The sequence below is a fragment of the Oryctolagus cuniculus genome, chromosome 3 (genome assembly GCF_051225735.1).
Source record: "Oryctolagus cuniculus isolate XC-2025 breed Fujian yellow rabbit chromosome 3, ASM5122573v1, whole genome shotgun sequence".
Classification (NCBI taxonomy): Eukaryota; Metazoa; Chordata; class Mammalia; order Lagomorpha; family Leporidae; genus Oryctolagus; species Oryctolagus cuniculus.
In genome coordinates this window covers 136498388-136518371 of record NC_142869.1, presented here as the reverse complement: position 1 = coordinate 136518371, position 19984 = coordinate 136498388, and the positions used below count along the sequence as shown (strand labels likewise).

Here is a 19984-nt window from a genome sequence, read left to right as displayed (position 1 = left end):
CAATTAAGCTCTGCCATTCATATAAATATGTAAATAAATAAAAAGACGGAAGGGGCAAATGAAACTCACATGGAAGTATAGATGAGACATAATTAAACCATGATGAGGTAAATTTAATAAAACCTAAACCAACAAAAATAAGAAAATCAGATACAGCTAATAACAGAAAATGACAAATTGAAATAGCAAAAATTCAATACAAAAGAAGGTAAAAAAGGAAGAAAAACAAAGAATATATGAATACACAGAACAAATGAACAATACTAAACCCTAATCACATGAAAAAATTAAGAATTGTAAATGTCCCAATGAAAGCAAATAGTGGGACACGTGTCATGGAGCAAGAGATTAACCTGCTGCTTGCAATGCCTACATTCCTATGGGGGTGTCAATTTGAGTCCTGACTACTTTGCTTCCCTTCCAATCCAGCTCCAGGCTAATGCAACTGGGAAACAGCAGATGATGGCTCAAGTCTAAGTTCCTGCCACTCACACAGGAGCCCTGGATGGAATTCCTGGCTCCTGGCTTCAATCTTGCCCAGCCCTGGCTATTTCAGCTGTTTAGAAAATGAACCGGTAGATTGAAGGTCTCTCTGTGTCTCTCTGTGTGTGTATGTTTCCCTCTCTGTGTCATCATGCCTTTCAAATAAAATAAAAATTTAACAAATTTTTATTTTATTTGAAAAGCAGGATTAGAGAGAAGTAGAGGCAGAGAGTTCTTTTCATCCGCTGGTTCACTTCCCAGATGCTGCAACAGCCAGAGCTGTGCCAATCTGAAGCCAGGAGTTTCTTCCATATCTCCCACATGGGTGCAGGGGCCCAAGGACTTGGGCCATAGCAGAGAGGTGGATCAGAAGTGGAGGAGCCAGGACACGAACTGGCGCCCACATGGGATGCAGGCACCACAGGCGGCAGCTTTACCCACTACGCCACAGAGCCAGCCCCAGTAAATGTTTTTAAAAAATAAAGAATGAGTTAAAAGCAAAAATAAACCACTGCTATCTTCAGAAAATATACCTTTAATCCACAGACACGGATAAGTCAAAAGTGAAGATTAAGAAAAATATGATGCAATCTACATAGAAAAAAATCCAGGATAGCTACACTAATATCAGATAAGGATTATTATTAGGGATAAAGATACAACAAAAGATAAAGATATGCACGTACCTAAATAAAAATATATAAGTAAAAACTGGAAAAAGTTAAAGGAGAACTTGACAAAAAAAATTATAGTTGCAATTTCACAATTCCTTTATCAGTAAAAGAAGTTAACTTCAGTAAAAAGAACAAAAAACAGAAAATCAGTAAGGTTTTCTAAAAGACATTACAATACTACCAAGAACTTGATCTATTTGGCTTTTACAAAACTCTGCCCAACAAAGAAAACGCACTATTCAAGAGTATACACAACATTTAGCAAAAGAGACCATATTCTGAGCCATTAAACAAATCCAAACCTTACCACAAACTGAAACTGTATGAAGTATTTTCCCTGAGAAGAATGGAACTGGAGCCAGTGTTGGAGTAAAGCAGGTATAGCCACTGTCTGCAATGTTGACATCCCATATGGGCACCAGTTCGATTCTCCACTGCTGCCAATTCAAATCCAGCTCCCTGCTAATGGCCTGGGAAAGCAGTGAAGGATGGCTCAAGTGCTCAGACCCCTGTACCTACATGGAAGACCCAGAAGAACCTCCTGGTTCCTAGCTTCAGACGGGATCAGCCATGGCTGTGTGGCCATTTGCAGAGTGAACCAGTGGATGCAACACATCTTTCTCTTTCTCTAACTCATTCACAAAAATAAATGAATCTTTAAAATTAAATTGTTTTTAAAATAACAGAATGAAATGAGAAATAACAAAAAATGTTTAAAAAATCATCCAATATTTTTTCACTGGAAAACACACTTCTAATTGAACTATATATCAGTAAAGAAATACTAGAGAAATTGGAAAACATACTGATCAAAGTGATATAATATATATTCTAATTTGTGGCTAGAAAGGTAAGCCCTACTAAACACATATTATAAAAGAGAGATTCAACTAGGTAAAAGTAGACCAGGAAGGAAATATTAAAAGATAAGATTTGAAATCAAGAAAGCAGAAAAAAAGAAAATCAAATTTCCAATACCAATAATTAAAGGGAATACAGTAGTACAGATCCTACAGCCATTAAAACATGAGAAGGGGCCAGCACTGTAGCACACCGGGTAAAGCCGCTGCCTGCAGTGCTGGCATCCCATATGAGCGCCAGTTCAAGCCCTGGCTGCTCCACTTCCAATCCAACTCTCTGCTGTGGCCTGGGAAAGCAGTGGAAGATGGCCCAAGACTTTGGGCCCTGCACCCACATGGGAGACCTGGAAGAAGCTCCAGTTCCTGGCTTCGGCTCAGTGCAGCTTCAGCCATTACAGCCAATTGGGGAGTGAACCAGCGGATGAAAGATCTCTCTCTCTCCCTCTCTCCTTCTCTTTCTCTGTATAATTCTTTCAAATAAATAAATCAATCTTTAAAAAAATGAGAAATATTAAAAACAATCAATACCACTACGTCTGGCAATTTAAATGATAGAAACAAATTATTTGAAAGATAATATATCAAGAGACAGAAAAATTTGAAAATCTGCATCTTTACCTATTAAATAATTTGAATTTATAATTAAATTCTGTAAGCAACATAAAACCTCTTGGCTCAATTGTCTTCTCTAGTGAATTCCACCAAATATTTAAGGGAGGAGTAATACTAACCTTACCCAAAATTCTTGAAATTAGATGCAGAAGAACATTTTTAAACCCATTTTAGGACTCTAGCATTGTCTTGATTCCCAAATCAGACCAAAATCATAAAAGAAAATGGAAGACTAATATTCCTGACGAACACATAGGCAGATCTTACACAACACAATATCAAATAAAATCTTGTACTATTCTAAAAAAGTACCCACAGATGCAAGGTTGGTTTAACATTGAAAAATAAATCTATGTATGACTCAAACATCACATGGTACCCCAAAGATATGCACAATTTTTATATGTCAATTCACAGAAGTATTTAAAGATTCAAGCTATGCATCCAAATTAATGAGAAAAACATGAAATCTCAGTAAGTGGAAAAAATCACTTAAAAAATTTAATACACAGGGCTGGCGCTGTGGCACAGTAGGTTAAGCCTCTGGCTGCTCCACTTCTGATCCAGCTCCCTGCTGATGGCTTGGGAAAGCAGCAAAAGATGGCCCAAGTGTTTGGGCCCCTCCATTCAAGTGGGAGACTTCGAAGAAGCTTCAAATCCTGGCTCATCTGTTTCGAAATCAGGTTTCTGCTAATGTGCTTGGGAAGGCAGCATATGATGGTACAAGTACTTGGACCTCTGCCACCCATTGGGAGATCAGAATGGAATTCCTGGCTTCAGCCAGACCAAACTGCAGGCATTTGGGGAATGAACTATAGATGGAAGATGTGTGTCTCTCATTCACCTTCTTCCCTCCCCTACTTCAAATAAATAATAATCAAACTTTATCAACCTGAAAAATGGTATTTATAACAAGCCTACATATAATGTCAAATCTAATGGTGAGGGGCCGGCTCTGTGGTGCAGTGGGTTAATACCCTGGCCTGAAGCGCCGGCGTCCCAATATGGGCGCCGGTTCAAGACCTAGCTGCTCCACTTCTGATACAGCTCTCTGCTATGGCCTGGGAAAGCAGTAGAAGATGGCCCAAGTGCTTGGGACCCTGTACCCACGTGGGAGACCTGGAAGAAGCTCCTGGCTTCGGTGCAGCCAACTGGGGAGTGAACCATCTGATGGAAGACTTCTCCCTCCTCTTCCCCCTCCCCCTCCTTCCCTCTCATCTCTCTGTGTAACTCTGACTTTCAAATAAATAAATAAACCTTAAAAAAATATCAAATGGTTAAAGACTGAATGCTATTTCTCCAAAGATCTGGAATAAAAAAATAATGATGTTTGTTTTTATCATTACTACTCAACATTATTATATTTATGGTCTTAACTATGATGGCAATAAACCAACACTGATTATCCATCTATATCTAAAAGGAGGAGGTAAACCTCTGTTTATTCAAGTGTAACTCTGTAGGAAGAAAATCATGAGGAGTGAAGAAAATATGAACTAATGAATAAGTCTGGGATGATCATAAGGTTTATGTTTAACATAAAAAAATTGAGGAGGGTGTTGTGGGGGAGGGGGGAGTACAGGGAGCTTAAGTCACAACCTAAGATGCCAGCAGCCCATATCAGAGCACCAGATGGAGTCTAGACTGTTCCACTTCCAATCTAGCTTCCTGCTGGTGCACCTGAGAAAGCAGCAGCTGATGGCCCAAGTAACTTGGGCCCTGGGCCCCTCCACCCATGTGAGAGACTAGGATGGAGTTTTTGGCTCCTGGGTTTGGCCTGACCCAGCCCTAGCTACTGCAACCATTTGGGGAGTGAGCCAGTATATGGAAAACCTCTCTCAAACTCACTCTTTCAAATAAAAGTTAAAATATGTGTAATATTTCTTCATGCAAATAAAAATTTTAAATACTATTTACAATAGTATGAAAAACTTTAGTCCAGCATCATCCAACTTGACACAACATGTACACTGAAAGTACAAAATATTACTGAGAAAAATGAAAAATGACCTAAATAAATGGAGAGAGATACCATGTTTACAGAACAGATGACTCAAAATAAAGATGTGGCTGGTACCCAACAGATGAATGTCATACCATTCAAAATCCCAGCCTATATTCCCTGGTTCCCACAGAGGTTATAGAAAGCTTGAAAGAACACAACTCATAGCCTGACAATGACAACAACAAAACAATACAAACAACAAAAAAAGGAGTGGGGGAATCTATCTGCAAACATAAGCTTTTCTTGATTTCACTCAGGAGCTGAGGCTACAAGGCAACCAACCAACCTGAACTCTTAAGGAAAGACAGGTGACCTGAAGGACAAAAGCATACACAAACACTGAGTACCTGTTTACTGAACTGCCAAAGACTCAATGCAGGCTAACAAGAACATATGGAATGCATGGAGACCAGGGACACAAAGGGAACTCACATACATCCTCAGGTTCTTCAGAGACCTTACCACATATTTGCGAAACAAGTGTGAGTGCCTGGTGAAAAGCTCAGAGGAGGAGCACAGCAGCCAGTAAGAGAAGAACATGATGTCCAGTCTGAATCCTTTCTACTACCTTTAATACAGGCAGCTGAAGAAACCTACAACCACTGAAGGATGCAGAGCAAACCATGTCATTCTTTGGACACTGCTGAAGCCCATCAGAGGCAAAGGAAGAAAAAAAAATTCAGCCCTGGGGACAGAAAAGGAAGTAATTTTACAAGTGGAAACAGAAGTCTCCAAGGACACTGGCTTCCCAATTCATTGTGTGGATATGTTGCTATATTCTGTGCAATTATGGATCCAAGTAGAAACAGTAGCAATCTGGGCAGTCCAGGCTTGAGTGAGTCTGACTGCCTAGCTTTGTTTTAATAGTCTGCAGTCCCAGAGAGTTTTATGATCTGTTAGTTTTCTAGGAGGCAAACCTGATAGTAAAGCTATTAGCAACAAGCCAGGAGTCTGCAGAAATTTAACAAGGGTCGTCAAGGGGAGTATTGGTCACAGTTATGAGACTGCTGTAGTTCTACCCACTGTTTTCTGTAAATGACACTGACACTGAACGGTTATATCACCTTTCAACTTGGTTGACCCAACAGTAAACCTGGCCCAGAAATGTATAGGAACTTCTGTGAATCAATTGCCCCAGTGAACCAATGACTTTGCTTCAGGTGGTAAAGTAAGAATTAAGTTTTTTCCCAACGGGGTTGCTTTCACCCTTGTACAAACTATTTTCATCTGATCAATGAAATCTATTGGGCCTTTTCTTGTTATCATCAGGTCCAAGTTAACCTATCCCAAAATAGGGATCTCAAACTAGAGTCATGGGTATTCCATTTCCACAAGAACTCAGCAATAAGCTAATAGCTATGTCTTTTCAAAAGAGGTGCACTTGGTAGCTGGGTCAGACAGGTGGCACTACTGCACTGGGAAATGGCCTGAGTTCGCCAGCAGCCTCCAAGCCTTTAACTAAAACTGATTTCTTATTTCTTCTCTTTCCTCCTGGGACCATGCACTGTTTTTGCTGGATCACCTCTACATATAGCAGGATTAAAATTTTCTTTGGATCTGTAAGACTGACAGAATCTTCTATAAATCTACTCTAGTACGTTCATAAAAACATAAGAAAACAATCAATACTGGGGCTGGTGGTGTGGCACAGTGGGTAAAGCTGCTGCCTGTGATGCCGACATCCTATAGGGGCACCAGTTTGTGTCCCAGCTGCTCTGATCTAGCTCCCTGCTAATGGCCTGGGAAAAACAGCAGAAGATAGCCCAAGTGTTTGGGTCCCTGCCACCTGTATGGGAAACAGAGAAAAAGCCCCTGGCTCCTGTATTATATCTGGTCATCTGGGAGTGAACCAGAGGATGGAAGATCTCTGTCTCTCCCTTTCAAAATAAATAAATTTAAAAAAAAAATCAATACCAATCGTACATTTAGCAGAGGAAGCCAACACAACAGTATACTGAATAGGCCCAGAGGCTCCACCTACAATTTAGCTTTTGTGAATTTGCCTCTCACCTGTTCCCTTTCAGGAACACAAACCAAAGAATTATACACACAGACACACACAGAAGAATACAGCCTATGTGCCAGGGCACTGCATTATTTCCTGACCAGGGGCCTGAGGAGCCCAGGGGAGCTCTCCCTTCCTGTCGCCTGCAGCGGAGGGCTGCAGTGGTGGGAAGGTTTTTCTTTTTCTTTTCTTTTTTTTTTTTTTTTTTTTTTTTTTTTTTTTTTTTTTTTTTTTTGACAGGCAGAGTGGACAGTGAGAGAGAGAGACAGAGAGAAAGGTCTTCCTTTTGCCGTTGGTTCACCCTCCAATGGCCGCCGCGGCCAGCGCGCTGCGGCCGGCGCGCCGCGCTGATCCGATGGCAGGAGCCAGGAGCCAGGTGCTTTTCCTGGTCTCCCATGGGGTGCAGGGCCCAAGCACCTGGGCCATCCTCCACTGCACTCCCTGGCCACAGCAGAGGGCTGGCCTGGAAGGGGGGCAACCGGGACAGAATCCGGCGCCCCGACCAGGACTAGAACCCAGTGTGCCGGCGCCGCTAGGCGGAGGATTAGCCTAGTGAGCCGCGGCGCCGGCCGGGAAGGTTTTTCTTCTGTTCTGACGTCTCCAGGATGATGCAGAGTCCCCCAGTGTACCCAGAGCTCCTGGAAGTGCCTGGGCCTCAGAGATCTCTAATTTGTCTCTGCATGGGCTGCTAGAGTTCTACCAGGCAACCCTCAGCACCTTTAGCCTCCTTTGCCACCTACCGTGCTTCCTTCCGACAGGACAGGGTAAGAGGGTGGCTTGGGCATCTGTATCCAATAGAGCTACAAACCCCTCCTCAAGGTACCCTTCCATACTGCACTTCTATCTTAAGCAGCTGAGGTTATAGAAGAAGAAGGAAGAGAACAACTAAAAGGCACAGAGAACAACTCTGCACCAATAAGACAGACTTTGCATTTATATTTAATTTCAAGTGGCTGCCCACTCAACCAATGAGCTTATAATATATTTAGTCTACCTAAAGCTTTGCATCCTCATTGCTGATATGTCCTATTTTAGCTTTCAAGGACCCCTAATTCAACAACTATAGCTACAGCAGCTTTGCCTTAGTGCTTTGCTGCCTCCTCCAACCCAGAGAGTGACCAAAAACCAACACACCATCCAAGCAGCTTCATTTTATTCCAATACTCACTGCTTAGCCTCAAAAAATAATTAATTGGTAGTTCTAGAGGGGACTACTACAACTACTGTATCTCATATCTCCTAAACCGACCCAAAAGGGCCCTGTCCTTGCTCTCCCAGGAAGCTATCTGCATCACATTCTTGTCAAAAGCTGTTAAGGGCTGGTGATGTTACCCTACTTACAAATTCTGAAGCTAATCTGCTACTGTTTCCCAGATGCTAACAGAAAATATCACCAATAGAAAAGATAAACCAATGCGAAGGGGAAAAGCACAAACATGGCCATTTTGCATAATTCTTTGACTAAAAGAGAAAAACAGCAACAAAACCCATAATATTTAAGGATGAAAAGAGAGACCCAAAGCAGTCAATACAGAACACTCAGTGTAGGGGTAGTAATTTGAACAAGGCCCCACAGTAGGCATGGCAACAGCACTACTTAAGGGAAGGTGGTTAAATGGAATTAATAATTCCACTGTCCAAAGTCTAGGTGTGGGATAAGAAGATGGAAAGAAATTCCATATATTTATTTTTATAATGTATAAACAATTTCCAAGCAACTTACAAACAAATAGGATAAAAATATAAAATGTAAATTTTAACTACTCAACTTAGGTGATGTAGGGAAGGATGTAAAAGAATAGGTTGTGAAATTTTCTATTCACAGTATGCAATTCTGATGCATGTACTTTATCCAATATAATCAGCTTTCAATTATTCTCTCATAGATAATGAATCACCAATGTTGTTGACTCTCCACTGCCTTGGCTACTCTCCACTAGATGAAAGTTTTAGCAGATGGCCCATTTCTATTTTTCTGATAAAACATTTGTTGTGAAAGAAATTTAAAGTTGAGGAGCCAAAATTTTTGAATTGCTTTAAACTGAAATAATCCTTTTTTCCCAGGCTTCAATTTCAGAGAGTTCAGAGTTAACTGTGTTAAGTGTTACTGAAACAGCACTCATGAAACAATACAGTTTAAAAAGTGATTTCCAGCCATTACAATCTGCTTTTGAATATCTACTTTGCAAATAATTTCAAAGCACTTTCAGTTATGGTTAATTCCAATATTTCATAAATTTGAGTGTTTTACTGACAACTCAGAATCATGAAAAAATTTAACATGAGAAAAAACAGATCGGTAAGAGTGGTTTAGTATGAAAAATACAATGTAAATCTAACAATAAATTACTCTATCATAGTAACAGCTCTCAAAACTTAAACATATAAAATTAAAAATCAAAGATTTCATATTAGGAAATTTTAGCATTAAAACAGACATGGGATTAAATTACTATAACTAAAAAGACAATTTTTAAAAGATTATTTTATTTGAAAAAGCTAGAGAGAAAGAAGTAAAAACAGAAAGAGCGAGAGAACGAGAGAGAGAGAGAGAAATCTTACATCCACTGGTTCACTATCTAAATGACCATAATGGCTAGGGCTAGGTTGGGCCATCTTCCCCTGCTTTCCAGGATACATCAGCAGGGAACTGGATCAGAAGTGGAGCAGCTATGATGTGAACTGGGGCCCAAATGGGATGCCAGCATCACAGGAAGCAGTTTAACCTAATGTACCACAACTCTGGCCCAAGACGCTACTTTTAAAAAGGATTTTTTTTTTTTTAAGGAATTTTAATTGAGCTGTATCTGAGGGTTAGATTCCTATCTATATAGGTTGGGTAACATTAGGAAGCCAAACTGCTCTCCCAATTTATTAAGTAAAAAGTGAACCTATAAAACTTCATAACAAAGTTTGATTTTAAATCACCGGTTTTATCACTTTTCAATATTAGTATCCTACATGAATATAAAATATATTAAACGCATGAGTGTAAAAATCTGTTACAATAGAAAAAAGAATCTGCATATTCAGACTTGTAATTTGATACTAATTTTTTTCATGAAAGAATATAATCTAATCTCAATCCAGTGGTTTAAATATTAGCATATTTATTCAAAACAGGGTTTGTTAGGATTACCCAGTGAAGAGTTCAGAGTATTTGGTAATTACCAAACAAATTTGTGGGTTTTAAAAAGAAATAAAAATTATACTAAGCATTGCATACTTGTACGCAGAATACACAGCAATGTTCAGAGTTCAGTTTTTTGCAACTATTACTGCCTACAGAGATTCCAGATTTTGTTTATTCAAAATAAGCTGTATATAACTTGGAAATATTACTTCACAAAGAGTTAAAAATATAGTAATCTACTTGAACAGAGAGAATTAAAGCTACACTGAGACCCAAAGGAAGCCTGACTTGCCAAACATTATATAGATAGTAAGCTTCAACTGAATCAAGATCATCCAATTCTAAATCCCAAGAATCTTTGTAATTTTCCAAAAAGTTCAACTACCTAGGAGGGTAGGGTTTGCAGAGCTCTAACACTGAGTCTGAGGCTAACTCATACAGACTTTTTCAGGTCAGTAGATTCCTCTTTGCCTTGGTATCTTCTACTTTATGGTGACATTTTGACAATAAGCGTTAAGTAAATACTTTCTGTGACAGAAAAACACTTTACATAGCACTATATATATATATATATATATATTTCCAACCACTATGTTAACAATTTCCTAAACCATACCACAGGTTTCAACAGACTAACATATTTTCTTTGGCTTTACTTTGAAGCTTAAAATAACGGTGTATGTGTATATTAGCTATCTTTTAACATGGCTGGCATCTACCAAGATCCTCCTCCCCAACTTTCAAAATGTACAAATAATAACAAAAACATTTTCATTTTGAGTATTACCAAAGCCTGGTCATACAAAGCAGTGCAGAAAATTTTATTAATTCACAACACACTTATCTATCATATTATTCTCAACTTCTATAGAAACATAATTTAAAACCCACATACTAGTCAGCCATTCTCCCCAACTAAAGCTTGCATGCTACCAATGGAAGATTATAAAATTGCATATTGCCTTTAAAGCTTATGAGAATAATTCCAAATGCAAATAAAAGCTTAGCATACATTGTTTTGAAACATGAAGGTCACTAATATTCCTAAGATAATGAAAACATGTCATGATTAACATGCCAACAGGAAATGAAACAAGCCATTTTACATACTCGTCTAAAAATACTTATTGGAAACTAAAATTTAATTTAATTTTAAATTAATATTTTGGGTTCATTACTTACACTACTGTTTTTATTATTTTCACAGCATATCTTATAATACTTTAACCTTATAATGTATGAAGACATGGACCTAACTTTTTCCTTTATCAATACATATACCAACAATATTAGTACACAACTATATGGATTTAATAAAAATCCACTAAAAAAAGTACCACACTCAAAAACAGCTAATTGAAATAAAATATTACTGCAAGTAATTAGCATACATCTCCCAAATGAAAGAGTTACTAAAGGTAGACTGAAAAGTACTCAATAAAAGTAATGCAAATGATTAAGTTTCATACACTGAGACTATGCTACTGAAAGCAAAGAAGTTTTCAGAAATTATTTTATGGTATAATCACCTTAGATCAATCTGATTAATATTCTGAATGAATGAATACTCGCATGAATGAATGAATAATGAAGTCATGACAATGTTTAACTCCTTAGGATGTTCAGAAGTATTTGAAATACAAAGAGAAGACGACTTGAATACAAATAAACTAGTTGAAATTCAATGTAGTCCACAGTAAAGATGCAGTGTATTTCTATTTGTAGAACAAAGAATCTCAACAACATCAACAACAAAACATATACATGCATGAAATTATCAAGGCCTCAGAAAGAATATCCACAAATACTTTTTACTATGTAAATCTCTCCTGTTCCCCACACCTCCCTGCAGTTTATAATGCCTGGCATAAGTGACCAACAAACCAAATTAGAATACACATTTTTAAAGGACTAATTCACTAGTTTTCTATTTCCGAATAACATATAACCACTTATAAATTTAGTCTTTTTAAAAAGCATCCTTATATAAAACAGTGGGGGGGTGGGAATCCCTGCTATACATACGAAGCACAGTTTAAGCCCAATACAACTGACCAATCAAAATTAGTGAATGCACTGCATCTCTCTGCAGTGGAGAGAAGCGACAAGGTAGGCTGTCATTCTGCAAAAGCTGCTCAGCACAGGCTTTCCTCCGAAAAGCAGTGCCGTTCCTTTTGAGGAAGACTGAATCTAAATGTTGTCTCTGGAGAGAAGCAGCCTTCAGTATGTTAAATTACTTTCATTATGTATTTTCAGATGCCTATTGATTGCACAGTAGGAAGAGTGAGAGACTGCAGCAGCCTCTAAGCAGCACTACATGTTCCATACATTAGGAGCACTGCTGAAACAATGGCACAGCACAGACACATATTTTCATTAAGGTCATTTCTGAAGAGATGTTTATGACCCTCTTTCCCCAGTTCTCTACTAGCAAGTGTGCAAAATGAATCAACCAAAACTGGAAATGCTTCAACTACATCAAGAATTTATCAAATCTTTAGCAGAGGTAAGATGTGTTCCTTATTATAGTATGCAGCTGCTTTTGAACCGGCATAGTGGGGTAAAATTACTTTGAAAAATTTCAGGTTAAATTCTAAGAGTTTATTTGTTTAAGTCTACTTATTTATAACTAAACATGTATTTCTTAAATCAATTCCTGTTAAGACATGACATGCTTTAAATGTAATTTTTCAAGATGCAATGTTAAATACAAAGAATATTCTTTGTTAATTCAAATGAAGACATCAGCTTTAAAGACACTTCAGACATCCTAAATATTCTTAATGTGATCAGTATGGTTTTTCTCAAGTGTTCAAAAAATGCTTATATTTCTTCAAAAAACCAGGTTTACCAGTTTGTTTTATCTGTTATGCAATTTCATTCTAAGTTTATTATTATTGGGAATAGTCATTGAAAATTATTTAATTTGCCATTACTTTTTCTTTTATTACCTCTTACATTTCAAACCACATGAGCAATTCATTGATGGGAATTTGTAGCATCTTATCCTGTAATCTGTCTTATATGTTAAAATTCAAATTCTGTGCTAATTAAGCAAGCTATAATATTTTAGCAGCAGATGTTAAATTTATTACAAAGACAAGAGGGAATGACTGTATGGTTAGTGTATGTTAACTGTTTATAAAGTCCAAAAATACAGGTTAGCTCCTAAAATGAGAGCAGAAATTAGTTTCCAACAATACAGCTTTACTCTCACTGTTATATCTAAATTCTTAACTCCATTGCTAAATAAAATAAACATAATCTTTGTAAGAAAAGGGAATATTTAAACAAACAATTTTATGAATACAGCTGTGACTAACAATATACTTCACTAATACTTTGATAAACAAAACTAAAGTAACTTTCAATTAACTGGAAATTACGAAAAACCCTATTTCTTAATCTTTTTCTTCTTCTTCACCAGGGCCCACGCGGGCTAATTCACTATTTACAACTGACAACATGAAGAAAGCAACTGAGCTTCTCCTGGCCGATGGTAGCCACAGACTACAAGATATTCTTGTAACATATGATTTTAAGACATCAAGGGGTTAAACCAGAAAATGCATCTACATTACTGCTGGAATATAACAGATCACCAGTATCCTAAGAAATGCTACACAGAATAATCACAAAAAGGAAAAGACATCACTGTGAAAGCCTGAAAACAAAATGGTGAGCATTTTTAAAGGGAGAGTTTATCCTTTCGCATACCACAACTGTGAAAGCTAGCAATTCTTGAAGAAACCTCAATTTCCAAAAAGGAGAATGACACACTTTACTGAGAAGCAAAATGAAGCTTTAGCAAGGGCTTTCTGCACTAACTCTTCAGAAATTCATTTCCATTGATGTGACTAATGGATTTTTCCATCTGAGTTTTACGACCAATTATGTATCCTCTTCTAATGAAAACAAACCAAATTAAATAGCAGATGGTTTTTATCACAAGAACATGGACTGGATTTATAATATAAAGCAAGTTATGTGATCAAGAAATCATTGCAAAATAATGAGGACGGCTGTAGGAACAGATTTACAATTGTAACAAAAGGATGTCTAAATACATTTTAGAAGCTAGAAAGCTTGTGTTTCCTTTTTTGTTTTCACATATTCTGGAAAACAGAGACAATACCATATATTCCCTCAAAGGGAAAAGTAATTCCTATCATCTAAGGAAGTTTCTACTGGTCACGACTTTTTAAGGCAAAGCAAACACAAATATTATGTACTGTTCTTTAGAAATCCAACAGCCAACTAAATCTCAATTCATGCAGCTGAAGTACTGGAGAGAAAAATGAGAGAATTCCTACAAGTATGAAATAAAACACAGCTACTTCCTTGTTGTCAGGTAAAAAATCTTATCAAAATATGTCAATGACATCATGTATCAATTTCTGAAAAACTGTCATAGTGAGCCAAAAGGCCCATGAGGCAACAGCAAACAGGTAGGTCAGAAGATGCATGCACCCCACCACACTGCTTAACCTTTCCAAAAGAAAAGAATCTTGCTCCACAAGGAAATGCATTGTTCTTAATTATCATCTAAGTTGACATTTCCACTTTATGTAATTATAAAGCTAAGTGATGTGACAAAGACCTGATGTTTAATCTGTCCGTTCAGAAAACTTGGCACACTTCAAATTTTCCATTTTTATAAGATTCCAGTGTTAGCTAAGACCTTCACTTACTTGAATAAATATGCCTCTAGTAAGACCTCACACCAGCTCAAAAGAAATTTAATGTTATCATTTGTGTTTCTGAAGTATTATCACCAAAATAACATGTCTAAATAAAACTGTATTAAAACTTGTCAAAGGAAATATCAAGTGAAAGATTAACATGGATTTTATAATTTATGTTTGAATATGGCTTTGCAATTGAAATGCTGTACCTGAAATGTGAAATATAATTTTTGTATGATTTCATATCTTAATCTGAATATTCAGATTACTGACAATTTAGCCAGAAAATTAGATATTTTTTACTATTTATTCTAAAGTCCTTTGTATTAAAATATAGATTTTCATGAATTAGCAAAAGAGCATTTTAATTTTCTTTAAAATTATTCACTGGGTGATGTATATGATGGTTTTACAAGTTATGTGTACCTTAAAAGGTTCCTCAAAAAATGGGCTTCACATACTCTTTTTTCCCTACTTTTTTTATTTGAAAAATTTTGTTTAAGCAAATAAAGTCAGCTGATAATTTCAAGCCTCTTCAAAAAAATGGCTATTTGTTAATATGATATTAAATTTCAATTTTCTCCCTCCACAAGAGGGTGTGATTACAAAATCAATCAATCAATCACAGCAATGATGAGAGCTCTTTTACCAAGCTTTGTGGCTTTTTACTTTATCATAATGTCCCTTCTCTTCCCATTTTGTATTTGCCAATAGTAAAGTTCAGTGAGCATTTTCATCACAATATATGAAATACTTATCATTTGTTTATTTCTGTAGAAAATAAAGGGAATAATTCCAAATATCCCTAAACACATCAGTGTGAAATGAATCAACATGGATAAAATAGTTTTAAAAAGTGAGTGCTCTGTACCCTTCGTCATTCTGAAAGAAACACTGTCCTGTTCATTCGAAATCTCATGGGGAAAATTCTATCTACACTAACCATCTAGAGCACATTAAAATAGTGTTTATTTCCTATTGACACAATTATTTTAAAATGAAGTTTTAAGACACTGGGCAAAAATTTAGTTTTGCATACCGGTCTCAAACAATAAGCCTGAAAACCCCAAATAATGTTTATAGAATATCAAATAATTTTGCATTATGGGAGAAAATCCCCATATAGCTATTTCTTCAGGAGGAAAACACAATTTCCTTTTATATTAAAACAATGCAACCCTGATGTTTTTTAAATCTACATTTTTCCATTAATGACTTATAAACTTAAAAATCAAGTACACAAGAAAAAAAATTTGAAAGAAGACATGTTTTATACGTCATTTAAACTGCCTAATATCAAATAGTTTATTCTATTTCACTTTCTAGGGAAAAAACTGCTCCAAAAGAATGTGTTTTTCTCCCACTCTGGAAATCAACATGCAGTCTGAATCTAACATTACAGTGCGAGATGACATTGATGACATCAACACCAATATGTACCAACCACTATCATATCCATTAAGCTTTCAAGTGTCTCTTACCGGATTTCTTATGTTAGAAATTGTTTTGGGACTTGGCAGCAATCTCACCGTACTGGTACTTTACTGCATGAAATCCAACTTAATCAACTCTGTCAGTAACATTATTACAATGAATCTTCATGTACTTGATGTAATAATTTGTGTGGGATGTATTCCTCTAACTATAGTTATCCTTCTGCTTTCACTGGAGAGTAACACTGCTCTCATCTGCTGTTTCCATGAGGCCTGTGTATCTTTTGCAAGTGTCTCAACAGCAATCAACGTTTTTGCCATCACTTTGGACAGATATGACATTTCTGTAAAACCTGCAAACCGAATTCTGACCATGGGCAGAGCTGTAATGTTGATGATATCAATTTGGATATTTTCTTTTTTCTCTTTCCTGATTCCCTTTATTGAGGTAAATTTTTTTAGTCTTCAAAGTGGAAATACATGGGCCAACAAGACACTTCTGTGTGTCAGCACGAATGAATACTACACGGAACTGGGAATGTATTATCATCTACTAGTACAGATCCCAATATTCTTCTTCACTGTTATAGTAATGTTAATCACATATACCAAAATTCTTCAGGCTCTTAACATTCGAATAGGCACAAGATTTTCTACAGGACAGAAGAAGAAAACAAGAAAGAAAAAAACAATTTCTTTAACCACACAACATGAGACTACAGACATGTCACAAAGCAGCGGTGGGAGAAATGTAGTCTTTGGTGTAAGAACTTCAGTTTCTGTAATAATTGCCCTTCGGCGAGCTGTGAAACGACACCGTGAAAGAAGAGAGAGGCAAAAAAGAGTCTTCAAAATGTCTTTATTGATTATTTCTACATTTCTTCTCTGCTGGACACCAATTTCTGTTTTAAATACCACCATTTTATGTGTAGGCCCAAGTGACCTTTTAGTAAAATTAAGATTGTGTTTTCTAGTCATGGCTTATGGGACAACCATATTTCACCCTCTATTATATGCGTTCACTAGACAAAAATTTCAAAAGGTCTTGAAAAGTAAAATGAAAAAGCGAGTTGTTTCCATAGTGGAAGCTGATCCCATGCCTAATAATGCTGTCATACACAACTCTTGGATCGATCCTAAAAGAAACAAGAAATTTACCTTTGAAGATAGTGAAATAAGAGAGAAATGTTTGGTACCTCAGGTTGTTACAGACTAGGGAAAAGACTAAGTCTCACCAAATTCACATTCAGAAGAGTTTTAAATTTAAATTGTAAAAAGTGAAATTACTGCCAAATGCAAAACATTTTAAGTACTGGTTATGTTGTAAATTTTCAATGTGAATGTCAAATAGATTAGGTCATATATATTCAATTTTTTCATTACTTAATGTATTTGTTGCATGGCAGTTTGTTAAAGTAATATCACGTGCATATTTTGTCAGTATTATGTCCATCAGATATTTATGTAAGTCAGATTTTCTAAAGAATAAATACATAGCCTTAATACTGTGTGTAACTTCAGATGTAACTGGCACATGTATCCTTGCTTTTATATATATATATATGTGTGTGTGTGTGTGTGTGTACTGTTTATAACCAACAAACTATAGATACATTTATATGATGACAGCTAGGATAGGATTTCATGTAAAAACAAAATTATGGGCTCAAAACCATGCAGGATTTTTTGGACCACTATGTTTCCTGGTATAGTATACTTGCTATAATATTTGATGTATCAAAACTAATGAACTATGGATGAAATCTTATCATTTCTTCTGAATGTAGAAAATCATAAGATTTATCAGGATGTTAAAATTCATGAACCAGAAAAAAAAAAAAAAAAAAAAAAAAAAAAAAAAAAAAAACCCTGTGTATGCACACCAAGATAAGGAAACTTTAAAATTCAAGTTTGCTATGAAAAGAAGATTGACCATCTAAGATTAAAGGTACTATGCCTATAGTATATAAATGAACCAACAATAAAGGGAGGGAAGAAAACTAAATTACCAGCCTCTCTCTTCCTTCCTCACTTAGCTTAAGTCCAAGTCAAACATTCTGGATTAATACAATATACTGAAAAAACTGGTGCATTAAAATTAACTTCCTAATTTTATTCAACTCACCTTTTTGTATAATACAATTTAACTGTCCCAATGATTATCAAGGGAAAAATGACTCAATTTTTATTATGGAAGTCTCACAAAGTCACTGTTTCTAATTTTAGATACATAGCAACTTTAGAGTAATAGGAAGTCAACAAGGCTCCTATTATCATAGCTCCCAAGTTCTTAAAAATTCAGTAGTTCTGTTTCCACTCTGAAAATCATTAAAGCAATAATACATGCTGCCATTTTTTCTATTCCAACATCACTTAAACTTTTAAAGTATTTTTCCTGGAAATCTGAATTCAAGTTGGAAAAACCATGAAATTTCAAATCCTAACTATAGAAGAGCTGGGATTCTCTTATATTTTGTAATGTATACATTATGTAATAATCTACCAATGAATGGTAATATCATAAAAGTACCAGTGAGTTACTTAATATAGGCAAAATACTCACAAAATTTTAATTGGTTATCTCAACAACTTTTATTGTTTTATAACATTGTGTTCACTAAATCAAATAACAATTTGTCATTAAGTAAAAGATTATGTCAAATAATTCAGTAATATATCACTTTTTTATAAATAAATTAGATTCATCCAATCTAGTTTACCAAATCCCCTAATCCTTTGAGAAATGAGCACCATGCAATAGTTTGAATTCACTGAGGTTACAGTGCAAGTTTAATAATAATTTACCTCTGAAGCTGTTAACATGATGTCAAGTCTTGGCAAAGGTACAGTTTCCTTCTGCCTTATTTTATACTGTTTTATGGAATTAAAGAAATGCTTCACTTTGACAAAAATATAGCATGGACAAGATTTATTTTTTGAAACAAAGAAATTAATACTTTGTGAATGAAACTATGAAGAAAATTCCATTTGATAAATGCATGGTACAGAGTATCTCCTAATACTTTCATTTAAAAATTGAATTTTACACCTGGACTCCCAAGCATACATTGAAATTTTAGTATCTAGTTTTATAATCTTATTAACATTAGGCTATTTTTTAGAGTTTTCCTATTATAAAAAAACACTTAGTATTTTAAATATTTTTTAATTGTCAGGTTTATCAGCATGCCAAAGAACTCAGTATAAACAGATTTCTAATATATTTGCCTAAACTGCTTTCATGCCTTCTTGTCCTCTGTAATAACAAATCAAAATAAGAAATAAATGACAAATACTATAATGCTGCCCCTTAAGCTGCCATTATTTCTATTCTTGATATTGGAGCACACCATTAACAAACACTGCTGCCCACTTGTAATGATCTTTCCTGTATACAACAGTATATCCAATGACTTTCAATAAAGAAAAGTTATTCATACCAGACAAATGGTATTAACTTTTAAATGCATTAAATAGTGGGCAATATATTTCATCAAAATAATATCTGTTAAAAATTCTACTTTCAAAAACAAGTTACAAATATGTGTATGACTACTGACCTCAACTTGGACATAAAATTAGAAAAGTGTTATTTTTTATTATATGTTTATTCTATGAAAAGATGAAACATTTTTATTTTTCTTATCATGGCCTTCTTCCAAATGTATAAATCTTTTATTTTGTTTCTAATAATTTTACCAAAAAAATTGGTCACTTTTCTTTTTAGAATGAATATTAAAATAAAAAAAGAGAGGCAACAGCAAACTCAAAATGAGGTCCTTCCTAAAACTATATTTTTCTATTCATATGCTATAAATCAGATACATGGTTATACATTTCTATATAGTTAATTGGGTTGGTTCTTTAAAAGAATAGAAATAAGAACTGTTATTTTTTAAAACTAACCAAATACAAGCTCAATGAAGCATACAAAATGTTACTTGCTTTTCTGTTGTGATAATTTAAGGGGGTTATTATTCTTCCAACCATCACCCAACAGATGTTCAAACCTATTATGAAGACTGAATTATTTATAATTATGCTATTTAAAAATACCATTCATAATAATTCTGTATTTCTTTTCATAGTAAGTA

At 35.5% G+C, this 19984-nt stretch overlaps 2 protein-coding genes across 6 annotated transcripts in view; one reads left to right on the top strand and one right to left on the bottom strand.

Annotated features, from left to right (window-relative positions):
• COG5 (component of oligomeric golgi complex 5) overlaps nucleotides 1–19984 on the bottom strand; it is a 358927-nt gene that overhangs the window by 247156 nt on the left and 91787 nt on the right. The gene's annotated exons all lie outside the window — the stretch shown is intronic.
• Nucleotides 11906–17751, top strand: GPR22 (G protein-coupled receptor 22). 3 transcript variants are annotated; one of them, XR_016230935.1, is made up of 3 exons: nucleotides 11906–12278; nucleotides 13200–14123; nucleotides 15784–17715. XR_016230935.1 is itself a non-coding variant. In XM_002712038.6 (2 exons), the coding sequence occupies exon 2, from the start codon at nucleotides 15805–15807 to the stop codon at nucleotides 17104–17106; it is 1302 nt and encodes a 433-aa protein (XP_002712084.1). In that variant the 5' UTR covers nucleotides 13986–14123; nucleotides 15784–15804; the 3' UTR covers nucleotides 17107–17751. The 3 variants fall into 3 exon arrangements, 2 of the variants coding, with proteins under 2 accessions (XP_002712084.1, XP_008256570.1); XM_002712038.6 differs by lacking the exon at nucleotides 11906–12278 and having other exon boundaries at nucleotides 13986–14123; nucleotides 15784–17751; XM_008258348.5 differs by lacking the exon at nucleotides 11906–12278 and having other exon boundaries at nucleotides 14083–14220; nucleotides 15784–17751.

Bases quoted from the DNA above. Each gene is read 5' to 3' on its own strand.
- GPR22 (XM_002712038.6), top strand. From the start codon at position 15,805: ATGTGTTTTTCTCCCACTCTGGAAATCAACATGCAGTCTGAATCTAAC.